The sequence below is a fragment of the Aspergillus wentii genome (genome assembly GCF_001890725.1).
Source record: "Aspergillus wentii DTO 134E9 unplaced genomic scaffold ASPWEscaffold_4, whole genome shotgun sequence".
Classification (NCBI taxonomy): domain Eukaryota; kingdom Fungi; phylum Ascomycota; class Eurotiomycetes; order Eurotiales; family Aspergillaceae; genus Aspergillus; species Aspergillus wentii.
In genome coordinates this window covers 3,407,749-3,421,773 of record NW_024467835.1, presented here as the reverse complement: position 1 = coordinate 3,421,773, position 14,025 = coordinate 3,407,749, and the positions used below count along the sequence as shown (strand labels likewise).

Here is a 14,025-nt window from a genome sequence, read left to right as displayed (position 1 = left end):
TGCCACTGTCGAAAATAGACAAAACCAACTAATTGGAACTTCAGTTTTACTCCCAAAATCGCGAGTTCCCCGCTCAGACGCGTCAGGCAAACGAGAAGGCATCATAGGCGTACGGCGGCTGAAGGCAAGAAAGAAGAGTTGTCGATTGGAGATTTGGATATTGAAAGGGGTTTGAAATCATTTCAACGAAAGATCTTGGCTTCATAACATAAGTTGGTTCAACCTTGACGGATTGCCAGGAAATTCTCACTGCTCTGCTCAAGTCATGCATCTGATGGCTCCTCCCATGCTCCTCCCACCATACCTAGAGGATCGCGGATTTCCCGGCGGATGATCTTGTAACAAGTCTCATAATCAACAAGCCAATCAGGTCCTAGGTATTCTGGCCGGCAGAACAGTTGCTGGACTTCCTCATCACTATGCTCAATTGTAATAAAGAACACGAAAGAATACTTGAATGGAACCCTCCATTTAAACCAGATATAACCATCATCACAAACCTTCCCATTTACTGGGATCTCCATATCAGGTATATCTCCATAAAGTTCATCCCAGCTGGATTTTTTCATCCCATAGTGCATTGCCAGTGTAGACTGGGTAGCAGACCGTTCATCTAGCATTGCCATCCAGTGTTCTTCCATATTTCCCTGTGAGTATGGGTGTCTTTCCTGAAAAAATCGGCGGAAGTAATGGAGAAGCTCATTATCTGTATTACCCAGGAACCCAGTTTCAAAGTCCTGGATTGGTGCTGTAGTTCCCCATTCATCAACCTCTTGTTGATCAGGGGTGCGTATAAGGGTTAAGAATGGAACAGCATCTTGGGCCTGTTGACTCTCATGGAATAATTGATTAAACAGCTAGAGTAAGGGATTAGCGTATCCAACGAATCTGGGTGTCTAATTATCATACGCTTGCTGGTAAGTTGGCAGTGAAAAATGTCATAATTTGTGACATGATGGATGTTATTGATAGGGAAAAAGTTGATAGAGATTGATGTGGAGGATTTATTTCAAGGCAGTGTTGTTGAAGCATGAAACGAAACAGGCAGTGAGGTGGGATGAGCATCCTCGTTATACCTGCCATCCTGGGCACTGATGAGTCATCACTAACAAAACAAAAACAACAGAGGTTGAGTGACAAAAGCGGGGCAAATATAACATAAGGAAAGATTGGAAAATGGCTTCTCGAATCCTGCTCAGAAACGGAACCATTCTAGTCCATGAAGGGGACAAGGTCAAATGGCTAAAAGAGCATGATTTGCTTATTGAAGGGAATGCCATTGGCCAGATTGGCCAGGCTTTGCCGTCGACTTCCGGTTGTAGGGAAATCGATTGCACTTCGAAGATAATCTCACCTGGCTTTATCGATGCGCATCATCATTTATGGCAAAGTCAGGTATGTTTCCTGCATATGAGATGTATAGTCGGGCGCAGACACTGAATCGGATTCTATAGTTGAAGGGCAGACATGGTGACCAAGGGTTCATGGAGTATATGGCAGCTGGTATACCAATCCTTCCTGTGATGTTTTGAATCACCTGTGAGATAATATCATCGGCTAACTGCTGGATAAGGAAATTTCCAATCATACAACTACCTACCAGAAGATGTATTCTGGGGCCAACTGACTGGCTGTCTGGAGAGCATTGATAGCGGTGTTACAACTGTCGTAGACCATGCGCATATGACATACTCTCCAGACCACGGTGAGGTTCCATCGTGTGTTGTTCCATATGGCTACTGACATGCGCCAGCCGAGGAAGGGATCCGGGCATCTGTATCTTCGGGGATCCGGACATTCTTCTGCTACAGCCTCATCCGCCGCATCAAAGAGTGGTCCTCAACAGTCAAATATGATGAGAACGTCCTCCCTGACTGGTGGTTACCAACCCTGGCAACACTTGTCAAGGCGGCTCCATTCGGCAACGGGCGTGTCAATCTTGGCCTTGCGCTTGACTTTAGTATCCCGCATGATATTGTTGTTGGCTTGTGGAACAAGTCGGCAGAGTTGGGCATCCAGCTGGTCACCACGCATTACGCCGCTCATTTTATGCCAAGTAAGACTTCATAACAGTTTTCTTCACCCTGGAAATGTCAGATCTGATGCGTATATATATAAGACGTCGTTCAAATCCTCTCCGAAAATAACCTCCTCGCATCAAACGTCCTTGTATCACACGGCAACGGCATCTCAGAGTGCGACGCCAAAACGATGACGCAGAATGACATGTTCATCTGTAGCACCCCAGAAACAGAAATGCAAATGGGCCTCGGAGACACAGTTGCCTTTCGTCCAGATGTAAAGTCCCACACCTGTGTTGGAGTAGACTGCCATTCAAACAACTCTTCCGACATCCTCACACAAATGCGCCTTGCCCTTCAACACACTCGCGCCACAGATAATGCGATGGCTCTCCAGAACGGGCAATATCCCAGCGTCCATGTCAAGTTGGAGGAAGCTTTTAATCTCGGCACGATACAGGGTGCAAAGGCCATCAATATGGAGAGCCAAATCGGAAGCCTGGCCGAGGGGAAGAAGGCTGATATTGTCATTTTTGATGCGTCCAGTCCATCGCTTCTCTGCGCGGCTCAGGAGAGCCCATTGGCTGCGATCCTGCTGCATGCGAGCGTGCGTGATATGCACACTGTCATTGTGGATGGTCAGGTAAGGAAGGAAAATGGTCGCTTGACTCAGGTCGAAGTTTGGAAAGGGCTGGATGGAGAGGAGCGAAGTTTGCTGGAGTGGAGTGATGTTGCGCAGCGGGTATTGGAGAGCCGGGAAAGGATCCTGGAGAGGACAGTGGGACAGGATATCGGGGCTGCCCTACAGGGATGAGATGAATATTTACTCTGATGAGTTTAAAGTGAAATAGTTCTGGGTGGTTATAAGCGCTGTAACTAGAGCTATGTAAATATAACGCCCATGGGAATTCTCGTCATCTTGTATGCTTGATTTAGCAGTACTCGCAAAGTGACCTGTCTTGTCCACGAAAGTAATCCTCAATACTCAATCCAAATTTCAATTTCCTCAACATCCATCTCTTCCTGCCAATCACCACTCCATGTGGTCTTATGCTCCAATTACTTCTACCCGGAAGCCGAATGATAAAATACTGCGTGCTTTAAATCTGTATTCATGACCAATCCACATGGAACATTTCATCTCCATCATCATCGTAATTCGTCACGGCGAATTCCGTCCGATGGGCGTAATAAGAAGGAAAGTCAAAGGCGTTGTGTTCGGCTTCATTTATAGCTTTGTCTGGGTCGATATCCTGGCTCGTAACTCTGTTGGGAAGGCTCTGTAAAATGATTCTGCGAGTGTCTGCTGGTGTTCTGGTTCGATAGTCTTCACTCTCCTCATAGAGTAGCCGCGACCGGTCATATTCTACCCGCACGAGGACCCGAAGAAGATCATCCTCGGTTAATGATGATTCCTCTCTGGGTTGGTGGGATGGGGCTCGAGTTAGATAAAGGAGACTGTGGTGGAGGAGAATGGCTGCTTCTTCGACGTTGAATTGGGAAGAAAGCCTGTATTTTGGAGAAAGGAAGTGATAGCCGATTGGGGATAGATACCTGGCGCCATTTTGTTCCTTCTCACAGAAAGAATCAAAGGTTTTGTGTAATCGTTGTTGGCAATCACTGTTCAAGAGGCCAAAGTGTTTGATATTGGCGCTTGGACTGTTCAAGATCGCGTCTGGGGTCAGGAGACCTTGATCCGCCCATTCTCGAACTTTTGGCTGGTATTCATCCATGATGGGAAACCTGAAATTATGGAGATGAAGATAGAGATGATGATATGATGGTGGTTTTGTGGGATGCTAATGAGATGGAGGATAGCTGTGTTGGCTGCTTATATCAGCTGGCGACCAAAAAATACCGCTAGACGAAACGGAGTAGACAGACATCTAATGATAACATCAGCTTGGGAATCATCACGGCTGTTCCTTCCAGAACTTCTGGAGAAAATCCTCTACAGTCGTCAGCTTCAGACGAAGAAGTTGATTCCACTCATCCGACACCGCCCACGCGCCCCTTTGAGGCCTCCGAAAACAATCTCAGCAAGAAAATATTCAGAGAATGACCCCCAGTCCATGTTCACTTGCATGTTGGGGTGCTTGGGAAGTATTAGAATCCAAGACGTTCCTAGCTTCCCGGCTTCGAGGTTCTCCCTCGACACCGTTTCGATTTCTTAAGGACCTGATAAAAGTGTCAATGATAGAAGTGAGATTGTGCCAATTGATAATGTACGACTGACCTCGGATAGTCTCTGCGAGTTTAATAAGTTCAAAATTAGAAATCAATGACCCAGTAATGCCCCCAATCTCTAGTAAAGTGCCTTGATACTCAATAGCTTCAGCGACAACCTTGGCCATATCTTGTACCGTGCTCAAAATGATCTGATAATCACCATCGGCAGACACTATAGCACGGTGATTCTTTATGTCCCATTGGTTGGTAAGGATTAGGCTATATGTCGTTGACAGAATGGGGTAGCTGAGATAATTCAAAAAGTTTCCGGGTTGGAAGAGACAATACTCGAACACCATTTTCTCTCTGTTGACCTCTTGCAGATATTGATGAACACGGTCCTTTTCGCGGAATGTAAAAAGTCCACTATTGCTTCACCTAATGGACTGTTAGTATGAGAAGGAGGACATGGATTGGATGGTCTCACGCAGCCCATTCATTTGGCGCAAAAAGTTTGACACCAGCTTCTATACAGGCATCGGTTAATCTTGTCTGCAGATCGAAACTGGATATGAAGCAAAGCACAGTGTGCACGGCTTCCAGGCTTTTTACAAGACTCGCCTTTTCGTGATATTCAACATAAGTAAAGGTACCACCAGGCTTCATATGGTCAACAGATTGCTGGTAAACTGTCAGTATAAAATTTAAGAAAGGTAGTGGGACAGCATAACTGCAAGACGAGGTGAGCGAGTGAAAACAACTGTTTCATGCTTCTGGAACCCGACCAACGCATCAATCACTTCCTGGCCAACAGCTCATTGGGTTAACAATAACAGCAATCCAGACCATTGTATATCTTGAGGCCAGAACTCATATACAGTGACCCCAGCCACTGCAATGCGAACCATTGTTGATAAAAGCAGGATATACCAAATAACCCGTGATTGAATATAAAGACCCTATAAAGACTCCCTGTGAAATCCTGTTGATTTATACTATTTCCTCCAGAGAAATATTCAGAATCAGTAGTCTGTCCTGCTATACAAAGACCCTCGGAGCCCGTGTATCCGGACACCTGGGTTCAACCACGCAGCTTCCAGCGGGGGGTTTAACACCACTTCATTACAGTGTAAAGCAAAGTGTCTTATCAAAGGTGCCTGGGACATACATAGACAACAGTCATGTTATTCAGCTCCCTTCAAGTAGCCGTAGAGCTATGACATAATAATCATTATATTACTAACTACATGTAAATGATCTACGGCCGAGAATATGCTTATTACTCAAACATACCCAGATTAGGCGTTTGATCTACGGTGTTGTATTACATCATCCATCAAACTTTAAGTCAACCCGAAGGGCTGGGACAACGGGGACTATCCATTGGTTCAGGTGAGATCATCATTCGGCCTCGAGGTAACTCTAATACTGTACTATATCTCAATGCCATACTTATATATTGCATAAATGAGAACAGGATATTCCATAATTTTAACTCGTCTGCCCAAAAGAAATTTCTGGACTGTCGATATCATCTTCACTTGCAATGATGGACAAACAGCCTACCACAATGAAGCAATGGACAATTAGTCATCCGGACAAGGATATGGCCGGTATGAGCTTAATAGAAGCTCCTCTGCCTCGGGCTGGGCCTCATGATGTCTTGGTCAAATTCGAAGCGGCAGCTTTGAATTACCGTGACTGTGCTATCGCCAAGGTAAAACGACAACTATCTGACCCCTTTCTTATCTTCTTCTTTCTTCCTCTAAAAGCCAACTAACCTGGATTTTGAAGGGAACGTTCCCCTTTGCCCACAGATACCCCATTGTACCGGTTTCCGATGGTGCAAGTGTAGTTGTCAAAGTCGGCTCGAGTGTCAAAGAATTCAAGGAAGGCGATACAGTGATAACTGTATTCAACCAGGGTCATCAGTACGGTGATATCAGTCTTTATGCTGCATTGACGGGCGTCGGTGGTACGATTGACGGGGTCCTTCGTCAATATGGTGTTTACGACGAGTCTGGACTTGTTAAAGCCCCCCGGAATCTTGATCCTTTGGAGAGCAGTACCCTGCCAGGCGCGGCACTTACCAGCTGGAATGCGTTGTATGGGCTCAAGCCCATCAAACCAGGACAGTGGGTGCTGGTCCAGGGAACTGGGGGTGTCAGTGTTTTCGGGCTCCAGGTATATCATCCCCAACGCCATGCTGATGATCATTCGTCGCTAAACAGCACGATGTAGCTAGCCAAGGCGGCAGGCGCGACTGTCATCGCTACCACTTCCTCACAGGAAAAGGCTTCAAAATTGAAGCAGCTCGGCGCTGACCATGTGATTAATTACCGTTCCCAACCAAATTGGGGGGATGTTGCCCGCGAACTTACCCCGAACCAAGCTGGGGTTGACTATATCCTGGATATCGGAGGCACAGATACACTTGAGCAGAGCTTGGGATGTATTAAGATGGAGGGAATTATCAACTTGATTGGCTTTCTTGGTGGGAGCGACAAGCCCCAACCAGGACTTCTGGAAGTTTTAAGCCATGTCTGCATTGTCAGAGGTCTATACGTTGGCAGCCGTGCGATGCTTCAGGATATGGTGCAAGCATTTGAAGCAAATGATATCCATCCTGTTCTTGATAAACAGGTATTTGGATTAGAACAAGCGAAAGAAGCGTTCGAATACCTGGTAAGTTACAAAAAGCTATATGCTTGGTCAGATTAAATGCTAAATTTGTACGATCCAGGGAGCTCAAAAACACGTTGGCAAGGTTGTTATTCGGATAGACTAGGTTATTAACTTGGGCAATGACCCGAGAAACAAGGCTAGTATTTGCCAGAGGGAACATGCCATTGGAAATATATATTAAGTGACATGCTTTCCACCCCATATCTGTGCTTGCGGGTGAAGCTATTCCCCAGGAAATGCTATAGTCGAATTATATTATATATTGCGTATTAATCCTTAAGTATTGATCTACATATTTGTTCATTTCTGTCTCTATACAGAGGAATATGGACTTGATACCCACGGAGAATCACACTACTTCCATTTCTGGAAGTGCAAGGACAAAGATAAATGAGGAAATATAGAAATGTTATAAAACCGGAAGTTAATTGCCCATTTCAACATGCTCATCTGGTGGATTTCGCAGTAAGACTGGTGTGCCATGTTCCTTCTCTGTCTTTACTCCTATCTCATATTGGACATTCTGAGGATACTTTTGGGGCATAATATTCGTCCGATGGTTTTTGATTCAGACTATATAGCCTCCAGACCATTTCACAATGAACCCATTGTCTGACCGAAAGTCTGAATCCCGGTTGGACTCATAACCGAGGTTCAGCCTTGCACAGCATTACTCGCCCAAGATTGGGATATTCAAATCCAGGGCAGTCTAAAATGCTGGCAAACCGTCGCTACGCGCCGTGCCAGCAGCCATAGCCTTGATCTGCATTATCGCAGGACATCATTGGCTGGCAAAATTTAGCTTGAGTGACAACCTCCTGCGCCGCATTCGAGCTGTATGCTGATTGGCCACACGGCCCCATCTCCGGCGCCAACTAGGTGAACTAGCCCCATCGGGCCACAATCTCCACTGGACCCTGTGTTGACAGAAATGGCAAAGGCAGGAATTCATGGGCAGCTTGAACCTCTGCTAAAAGTTCTTTCGGTCGCCCGCTGAGTCCTCAATGTCGCGACATATCTTTCGTCACTTGAAGATGAGGGGTCTGGAGTTGCTCATTCTGCTCCTCTCTAGCAGTTTCTCAGTTGCAGAGAGCAAGCATGCAAACAGGCGATCATCAGCGGTAGTGAGCGACCTTTCCGATGGATTCTGTCGCAGTTGGAAATTTGCTGGTTGGTCGCGAAGTCTCCAGCGATAAATGTCAAGTTCCATCGCTGATCATGCAGCTCTCATCGCCAACGAGACTCTTTTTATGAACGACCTCGACGGTGGACTATTACCAGGCGATGGAAATGCGTCCCGTAAGCACTTTTGTCTTTTGAGTGGGATATCAGTGACTGATGCGGGGTTTAGACAACTACCTGGTTGAGCTTGACTTGTCCAAACAGCTGGACTTGAATGACGGTTCAAACTACAAAATGAGTATCATCGACCCTTCCGTTCCCGAGTTGAAAGACCAAGCGCTGTGGGCGAACCAAGACAACACCACCCTTTATTCATACGGAGGACGGGGCGCGGGCGATGTATCGGAGGACAATGGCCTATGGACATATAATCCCGCTACCGAATCATGGAAATTGCAACAAACAAGCATCAAGCCAACTCGTTATCAGGCAGGAGGTGACTACACGCTGGTGAATGCGCAATGTTCTCATGCTGATGACGAAAATTATAGCTTCTGTTGATGCGCGTGATGTTCAAAGCGCGTTTTGGGTTGGCGGATATTCGGACAGTTCAACTACCCCCGCTATAACCGATTCTACAAGGGATTATTCACCCAATATGCTGCAGTTTAACACCACGACTGGAGAGCTCGGTCAGCTCGACGCTCCGTTTGCGCCGGTGCAGAACGGAGGGTTGGTTTACATCCCCGCGGGGAAATCGGGTATATTGGTATTCATGGGTGGTGAGACGCCATCTATAGCCAATGGAATAAATGCCACTCTCACCCCGGTGGGTTTAACAATACATGATGAAAGAAACAGGGCTAATGAAGGGCTGCAGAATACCTGGGACCATGTACAAGTGTATGACATTGCCGAAAACAAATGGTACAACCAAACAACGACAGGAACAACCGCAGAACGAAGAAGCGAGTTCTGCGCGACTGTTCACCAAGATCCCTCGTCGTCATCCTATCAAATATATGTCGTGGGAGGATATGACTGGGAATCAGAAAAGCTGATTACAGAAGTGTGGGTTCAATCCTTCTTACCCCTTGATCAGTGCTCACATTCCCGCAGATCATACCTGTCCATTCCGTCATTTAAATGGTACCAAGCAGGCGGTCTTGATAAGGGCAGGATGTCGCTCACTTGCCAAGCGTACGGTCGACAAATATTCGGAGTTGGTGGACGATTGGCACTGGCCAATGGTCAAGGCGCAGGATGCTACACAATGCCGGCCTTTATCTACGACGCTCAGTCAGAGGTGACACGGACATCCTTCAATGTATGCTTTTGCAACCAACTCCATTGATCTATAGTCACTCACAAACTCCACAGCCAGGACTATCAGGGTACAGCATCCCCTCCTCAACGAAAGACGATATAGAGAAATCCTCGTATCCATCCACCTGGGCAGCAGACGGGCTGAAGGACATATTCATCAAGAGCAGCACCAACTCATCCACAACCGACACAGCCTCGTCATCGTCAGGATCAAACCAAAGTAAATCTTCTCAGACCGGAGCCATCGTAGGCGGAGTCGTCGGAGGTGTTGTCGGCGCAGCCATTATCGTGGCGCTGGGATTCTTCATCCGCAGGCGCAGACAGCCGCAGAACCCGTCGTACGGCAAACAAGACGAGGATGAAAGATGGAACAAGCCAGAACTTCCCACCAAGGGGGTGGAAGTCAATGAAATATCTGCCAGAGAAGTTCCAAAGCCCGAACTTCCGACGCATGAGCGTGAATTGAATGAGATGCCTGCAGGGGAGACCAGGGCTGAGCTATTGGCTTGAGAAAAGGCTTGCATATGAAGAAGAGGACGATCACAGTAGAATAGATAATAACTGCTAATTCAAAGCTACGAGTAAAATTCCTGTGCACGCCACACCTTGTCTGCGAGAATCTTTAGGATTTCCGCGTCCAACTCGATGTCCTTTTCCTTTGGAATTGTCGCCGGTCGAAGAAAGAGGCTTTCGAACTCAATCACCATGTTCTATCATTTATTCTAAACTGACAGTTCTAGGACATCCATTTATGCCCCCGGTTATCGACCAGGACATGCGCTGACTAAGGTCCTAACTGCCATTGATACACCTGCATTAGGGCGGGGGCGACGCAGTAGTGCTGATGCCCAGCCTCCCGCAGATCCAAGCCTTGAGACGTCCCCGATCTCTCTCACTCTTCCCGCATACGCCCAACAACCCAAAAATCATGGCAGCAGCTACATTTCCTCTCTTCCCAAACCTTCCTGCAGAACTCCGCAACCAGATATGGCAAGATGCCCTGCCTGATGAAATTGGACAGGCGCTATACTACTATAAAACGGGGTGTTGGTGCCCTCGACGTCTAACAGAAGCTGACGAGGAATTTGATCCAGAGAACGATGAGCTGAATTTGGCTTTCGAGTTTCGTCACGAGCGACTGGGCGATGTTGAGATTGAAGTTCCGCTCTTCTTTGTCAACCGCGAGGCTCGTGGGTTGGCATTGGCCTGGATTCAGGAACAAGGTCTTAGAATGCACCTTGATAAAGAAACACAGTCGATTCGATTTTGGCGCCAGTTTGACCCAAGGCAGGATACGCTCTATGTCCCACGTGATAAATATATCCCATTTCTAATAGAGCCTATCGATCGAATGGAGGAGCCTGATCTTTTGGGCAAAAATGTCAAAAATCCCGGTCCGTACTTTACGCGCATTGCTGTACCCGAGGCGTTGCTTCAGGATGTGCAAGCCCAACTAGCTGAAATTTTGGATCCTGATTACTGGACTCTCGAAACGGTGTTTGTTGTCGTCAATGATCAGCCTGGTTTACAGACTGATGATAACACAAAGGTCCAGCGGCGGTGGGAAATTGAGAGCACAAAGGGAGGGGCATTATTCTGGAATCACACCCGTGGTGCCTTTGACTGGGGGAATAGCGAGCATGCCGTCGACGAAGCCCGATTAAAATTGATAGAGAGGGCCAGCAATAGGCTAGGTGAAACTCTTGCAACCTACAACCACGGCATGGAAGTCCGGTTTGTCTCTGTTACGAGGAAATGAAAATTAAATTGTTGAAAGAATAGTTGTTAGAGTCTGGGCTGGATGCGTTCTAGGTGAATGATGGAAGACTGAACTCTGCTTACTGGATGGACCATGAATTTGAAATAGGATAGATTTAGTCTTGTGTAAATTTATAGGTTTCCTCTTTAGATGGATTCTCATAAACAGCATTCCAATATGCCCTGACCTCTGCACAGACCCCAGATTTGGACCTCCATGTATAAAACACATGTTCCAGATCACAAGTCATCGCCAGGGTTTCTTCCCATATGTCTCTCTCGGCATCATATCCAAAGCGCTGCAAGGCTTCTGCAGAAGCAGTATATGCTCTTGATGGATTGCCGTGCCAATCATGGGATTTCTCACCCATGAGACCATCTGCAGGGTTGAACTTCATGGCCATGGTGTGAATGAAGAATGCACGCACGGGTTTAGCCACGGATGGGTCCTTTACTCGCCATTTCCCTTCGCTGGTCAACTGGAAGTCTTCTATAGGATCAGACTGGAGCATGGCGGCGGGATGCACGTCTTCTGAATGTGGTAGGGTATGCCCCAGAAATACCACCGGTTCGCTCACGGTGTAGAATGTTTTATTCATGGCAGCTGCAGCAGGAATGAATGTATCTTTATCACCCTGGCCATACCCACCCTGGCTTAGGAGCGGGTAATAGTAGTCCGGTCCATAGTAGTTATAATACGCTGACAGCAGCAGCATACTGGCATGGCTTTGTTTAGACACGAGAATCACCCCTGCTTCAGAGCATGCTCGAGCACTCAACGATGGCTCTGGTTGTCGGGAGATGTTATAGTAGATAGGGGCAGTGGTGCTGGCCCAAAAGTCCGGCCAAGTGACTAGGCCCGTGGATGTGAACGGCTCCGAGTTTAACAAGATGCCCGGATCATGCAGGGGAATATTATCCGAATCCAGCCAGATGACAGACTCGAACGAGGAAAACAAGATAGCGAATGATTTAATCTGATAGTGTTCCATTTTGTTTAAGCCAGACAGCATCTCCGAAAGAATGAGACACTTCGCATTCATTGGCGGCAGCACCACTTCGCAAATGTACGCTTCGTATTCTTCCCAGTCCTTCATAAACACCTCTACGGGGAGATTCGAACCCCGTCTTCGAATGAGTCGTAGAGTGACGATGAAGTTGGGAAGATATGTACCACCAGCGGACGACACGATCCCTGCTGTTTGAGGGAGATAAGGTAGTTGGACCTTTTGGTCTTGGATGGCGCGCAAAAAGCCATCGTGTGCGGCTTGCATCGGGGGGAAGATTTCATCGACGTTCTTGACACAATTCAGTCGCTCTCCTTCGTCCGAAGCGTTGTAATACGCGCCACCGGCATCGCCATCTAGTTGAATAGCCGCACAGTTGGGTTTGTGGTCGTGGAGCAGAGAAGATAGTTGAAGCCTGAGCTGCTCCTGGCGTTGAGGTAGTGGCAGGCGGATGGTGGGGTTGAAAACCAAATCTCCATACCAGTGGTAGAGATAGATGACAGCCAGGATGAGAATGATGGCTGGGAGTATTTTAGCCATTACCCTTTTGGTCTGAGGATGACTTCTAACACTCCACATGTTGGCACTAACACGTGGACAGAGGCTAGGGAATCAACTGGGGAGTGGTATTCTCGACATCAACACTGAGAAAGCTGTTCGAAAAGAGGAACAAAGAAACAACCCACATTATGTTCAGGTGACAGAATATGACAGCTAAGCTATAAATAGTTAACGAAAACGTTGGCGATTTTTTTGGCCCCCAAACTGTCACCACTGGACAGTGGGCATTGCCAGGATACCGCTGGATCATGTCGTTGACATTCAAAATGGAAGCGATCATCGCCGCAGAGGCTCGATGGAACAGTGGAGAAAGCACACGATCAACGTGATTCTTTTCCAATTCCAGCCGTCAGCCTTGCCTCGGCGCAGTGTCCGAAATGAAGATCGGCATCGGAACTGCTCTTTGTTCATCTGTTCGGAGTCAGACGGATCGTTGGCAGATCCACTCCGAGGCTGTACTGCAATCTGAATGGCTACGTTCAAATCGAATTGTAAAGACCCACAACTGCTACAAATATAGGGCACAAAGAGATGCTGATCCATTCAACCCATGAACCATTGTTTATATAAACCGGGCTGTGCGATATGTTCTGCAAATAGCAATCAAATGTCAAGTCTTAGATATATGCATCAAAACTTCCCAGCGGTAAGCTACGCCATATACACCTAATCACCATTACATTTAATAGAAGAGGAGGGAGAGTTTTGAGAAAAGAGTCCAGGACTATGATCATAGAGAACCATAGCTGAGCGCTGATAGCTGTCGTTGCTTAAAACCTAGCAGTATGGATGATATATTGTTCAAGGGAGAAACAGGCACTTACTCGTAGCAATAGCAGCTCTTGGCTTTAGATGCTGACGTATCCCATTTTATGGTGTGAACACTGCAATTTTATTCATTTATAAGCAGTATAATACTTTGCTTTGGTACTTACGGCGGGTCAATCTTGGTACAGCTCTCCCCATCGTTACTAATGTGTCTCTTCTCAGTCTCGATGTCATCATAGCCAAGGATAAGAGCTGAAGTGGGAAATTGCATATTGATAGAGTAAAACTAATAGAGACGGTGAAGACATATTTCTTGCTATACGAGAGAGAAGCTGCTATTTAAGTCTGTGCCATACCACTTACCGCCTCCATCATTCAGACACCGCAATCTAGCTAGTTATCTTTATGAAAGTCAGGCCAACTGTTATTTGTGGTTTTATTAGAGCCCGCCTGCAGAGGTCTAAAGCAGGATATCGAATCCCATTCGAAGGATAGGCCACCACATTCTAGAAATCTTCCTTAATAGTTCACGCTATTACTTGATAGAGCCAGTGTAAAATAGTAAGCCAATAATGATGATTGATTTTGAAAGAACAAAGAACGAAATA

General features: G+C 46.7%; 8 protein-coding genes across 8 annotated transcripts; 4 read left to right on the top strand and 4 right to left on the bottom strand.

Moving 5' to 3' along the window:
* Nucleotides 1-263: 263 nt before the first annotated feature.
* On the bottom strand, nt 264-954 carry ASPWEDRAFT_51859 (uncharacterized protein; the record flags this gene model as incomplete). Its single annotated transcript, XM_040837665.1, has 2 exons — nt 264-857; nt 910-954. 2 exons carry the CDS (start codon nt 952-954, stop codon nt 264-266), a joined length of 639 nt encoding a protein of 212 aa, XP_040689624.1.
* A 209-nt stretch (nt 955-1,163) lies between these two features.
* Nucleotides 1,164-3,034, top strand: ASPWEDRAFT_41169 (uncharacterized protein). Its single transcript, XM_040835491.1, has 5 exons — nt 1,164-1,395; nt 1,455-1,503; nt 1,574-1,705; nt 1,754-2,056; nt 2,120-3,034. The coding sequence occupies exons 1-5, from the start codon at nt 1,177-1,179 to the stop codon at nt 2,833-2,835; spliced, it is 1,419 nt and encodes a 472-aa protein (XP_040689623.1). The 5' UTR covers nt 1,164-1,176; the 3' UTR covers nt 2,836-3,034.
* Nucleotides 3,035-3,133: 99 nt separating this feature from the next.
* On the bottom strand, nt 3,134-3,754 carry ASPWEDRAFT_28540 (uncharacterized protein; the record flags this gene model as incomplete). The annotated part of the gene is made up of 2 exons (XM_040833149.1): nt 3,134-3,530; nt 3,576-3,754. The coding sequence occupies 2 exons, from the start codon at nt 3,752-3,754 to the stop codon at nt 3,134-3,136; spliced, it is 576 nt and encodes a 191-aa protein (XP_040689622.1).
* Nucleotides 3,755-3,934: 180 nt separating this feature from the next.
* ASPWEDRAFT_172730 (uncharacterized protein) lies at nt 3,935-5,098 on the bottom strand (the record flags this gene model as incomplete). The annotated part of the gene is made up of 6 exons (XM_040830966.1): nt 3,935-3,972; nt 4,029-4,190; nt 4,258-4,616; nt 4,678-4,871; nt 4,922-4,993; nt 5,069-5,098. The coding sequence occupies 6 exons, from the start codon at nt 5,096-5,098 to the stop codon at nt 3,935-3,937; spliced, it is 855 nt and encodes a 284-aa protein (XP_040689621.1).
* Nucleotides 5,099-5,760: 662 nt separating this feature from the next.
* Nucleotides 5,761-7,099, top strand: ASPWEDRAFT_134472 (zinc-dependent alcohol dehydrogenase family protein; the record flags this gene model as incomplete). The annotated part of the gene is made up of 4 exons (XM_040829320.1): nt 5,761-5,907; nt 5,985-6,374; nt 6,432-6,875; nt 6,934-7,099. 4 exons carry the CDS (start codon nt 5,761-5,763, stop codon nt 6,976-6,978), a joined length of 1,026 nt encoding a protein of 341 aa, XP_040689620.1. The 3' UTR covers nt 6,979-7,099.
* Nucleotides 7,100-7,879: 780 nt separating this feature from the next.
* ASPWEDRAFT_172728 (uncharacterized protein) lies at nt 7,880-9,833 on the top strand (the record flags this gene model as incomplete). Its single annotated transcript, XM_040830965.1, has 7 exons — nt 7,880-8,045; nt 8,100-8,174; nt 8,227-8,493; nt 8,549-8,826; nt 8,878-9,068; nt 9,117-9,324; nt 9,378-9,833. The coding sequence occupies 7 exons, from the start codon at nt 7,880-7,882 to the stop codon at nt 9,831-9,833; spliced, it is 1,641 nt and encodes a 546-aa protein (XP_040689619.1).
* Nucleotides 9,834-10,251: 418 nt separating this feature from the next.
* On the top strand, nt 10,252-11,082 carry ASPWEDRAFT_28536 (2EXR domain-containing protein; the record flags this gene model as incomplete). Its single annotated transcript, XM_040833148.1, has 1 exon — nt 10,252-11,082. The coding sequence occupies one exon, from the start codon at nt 10,252-10,254 to the stop codon at nt 11,080-11,082; it is 831 nt and encodes a 276-aa protein (XP_040689618.1).
* Nucleotides 11,083-11,197: 115 nt separating this feature from the next.
* Nucleotides 11,198-12,880, bottom strand: ASPWEDRAFT_60083 (alpha-mannosyltransferase; the record flags this gene model as incomplete). The annotated part of the gene is made up of 2 exons (XM_040838496.1): nt 12,632-12,880; nt 11,198-12,514 (listed from the first exon to the last, which is right to left on the bottom strand). Exons 1-2 carry the CDS (start codon nt 12,665-12,667, stop codon nt 11,198-11,200), a joined length of 1,353 nt encoding a protein of 450 aa, XP_040689617.1. The 5' UTR covers nt 12,668-12,880.
* Nucleotides 12,881-14,025: the final 1,145 nt, after the last annotated feature.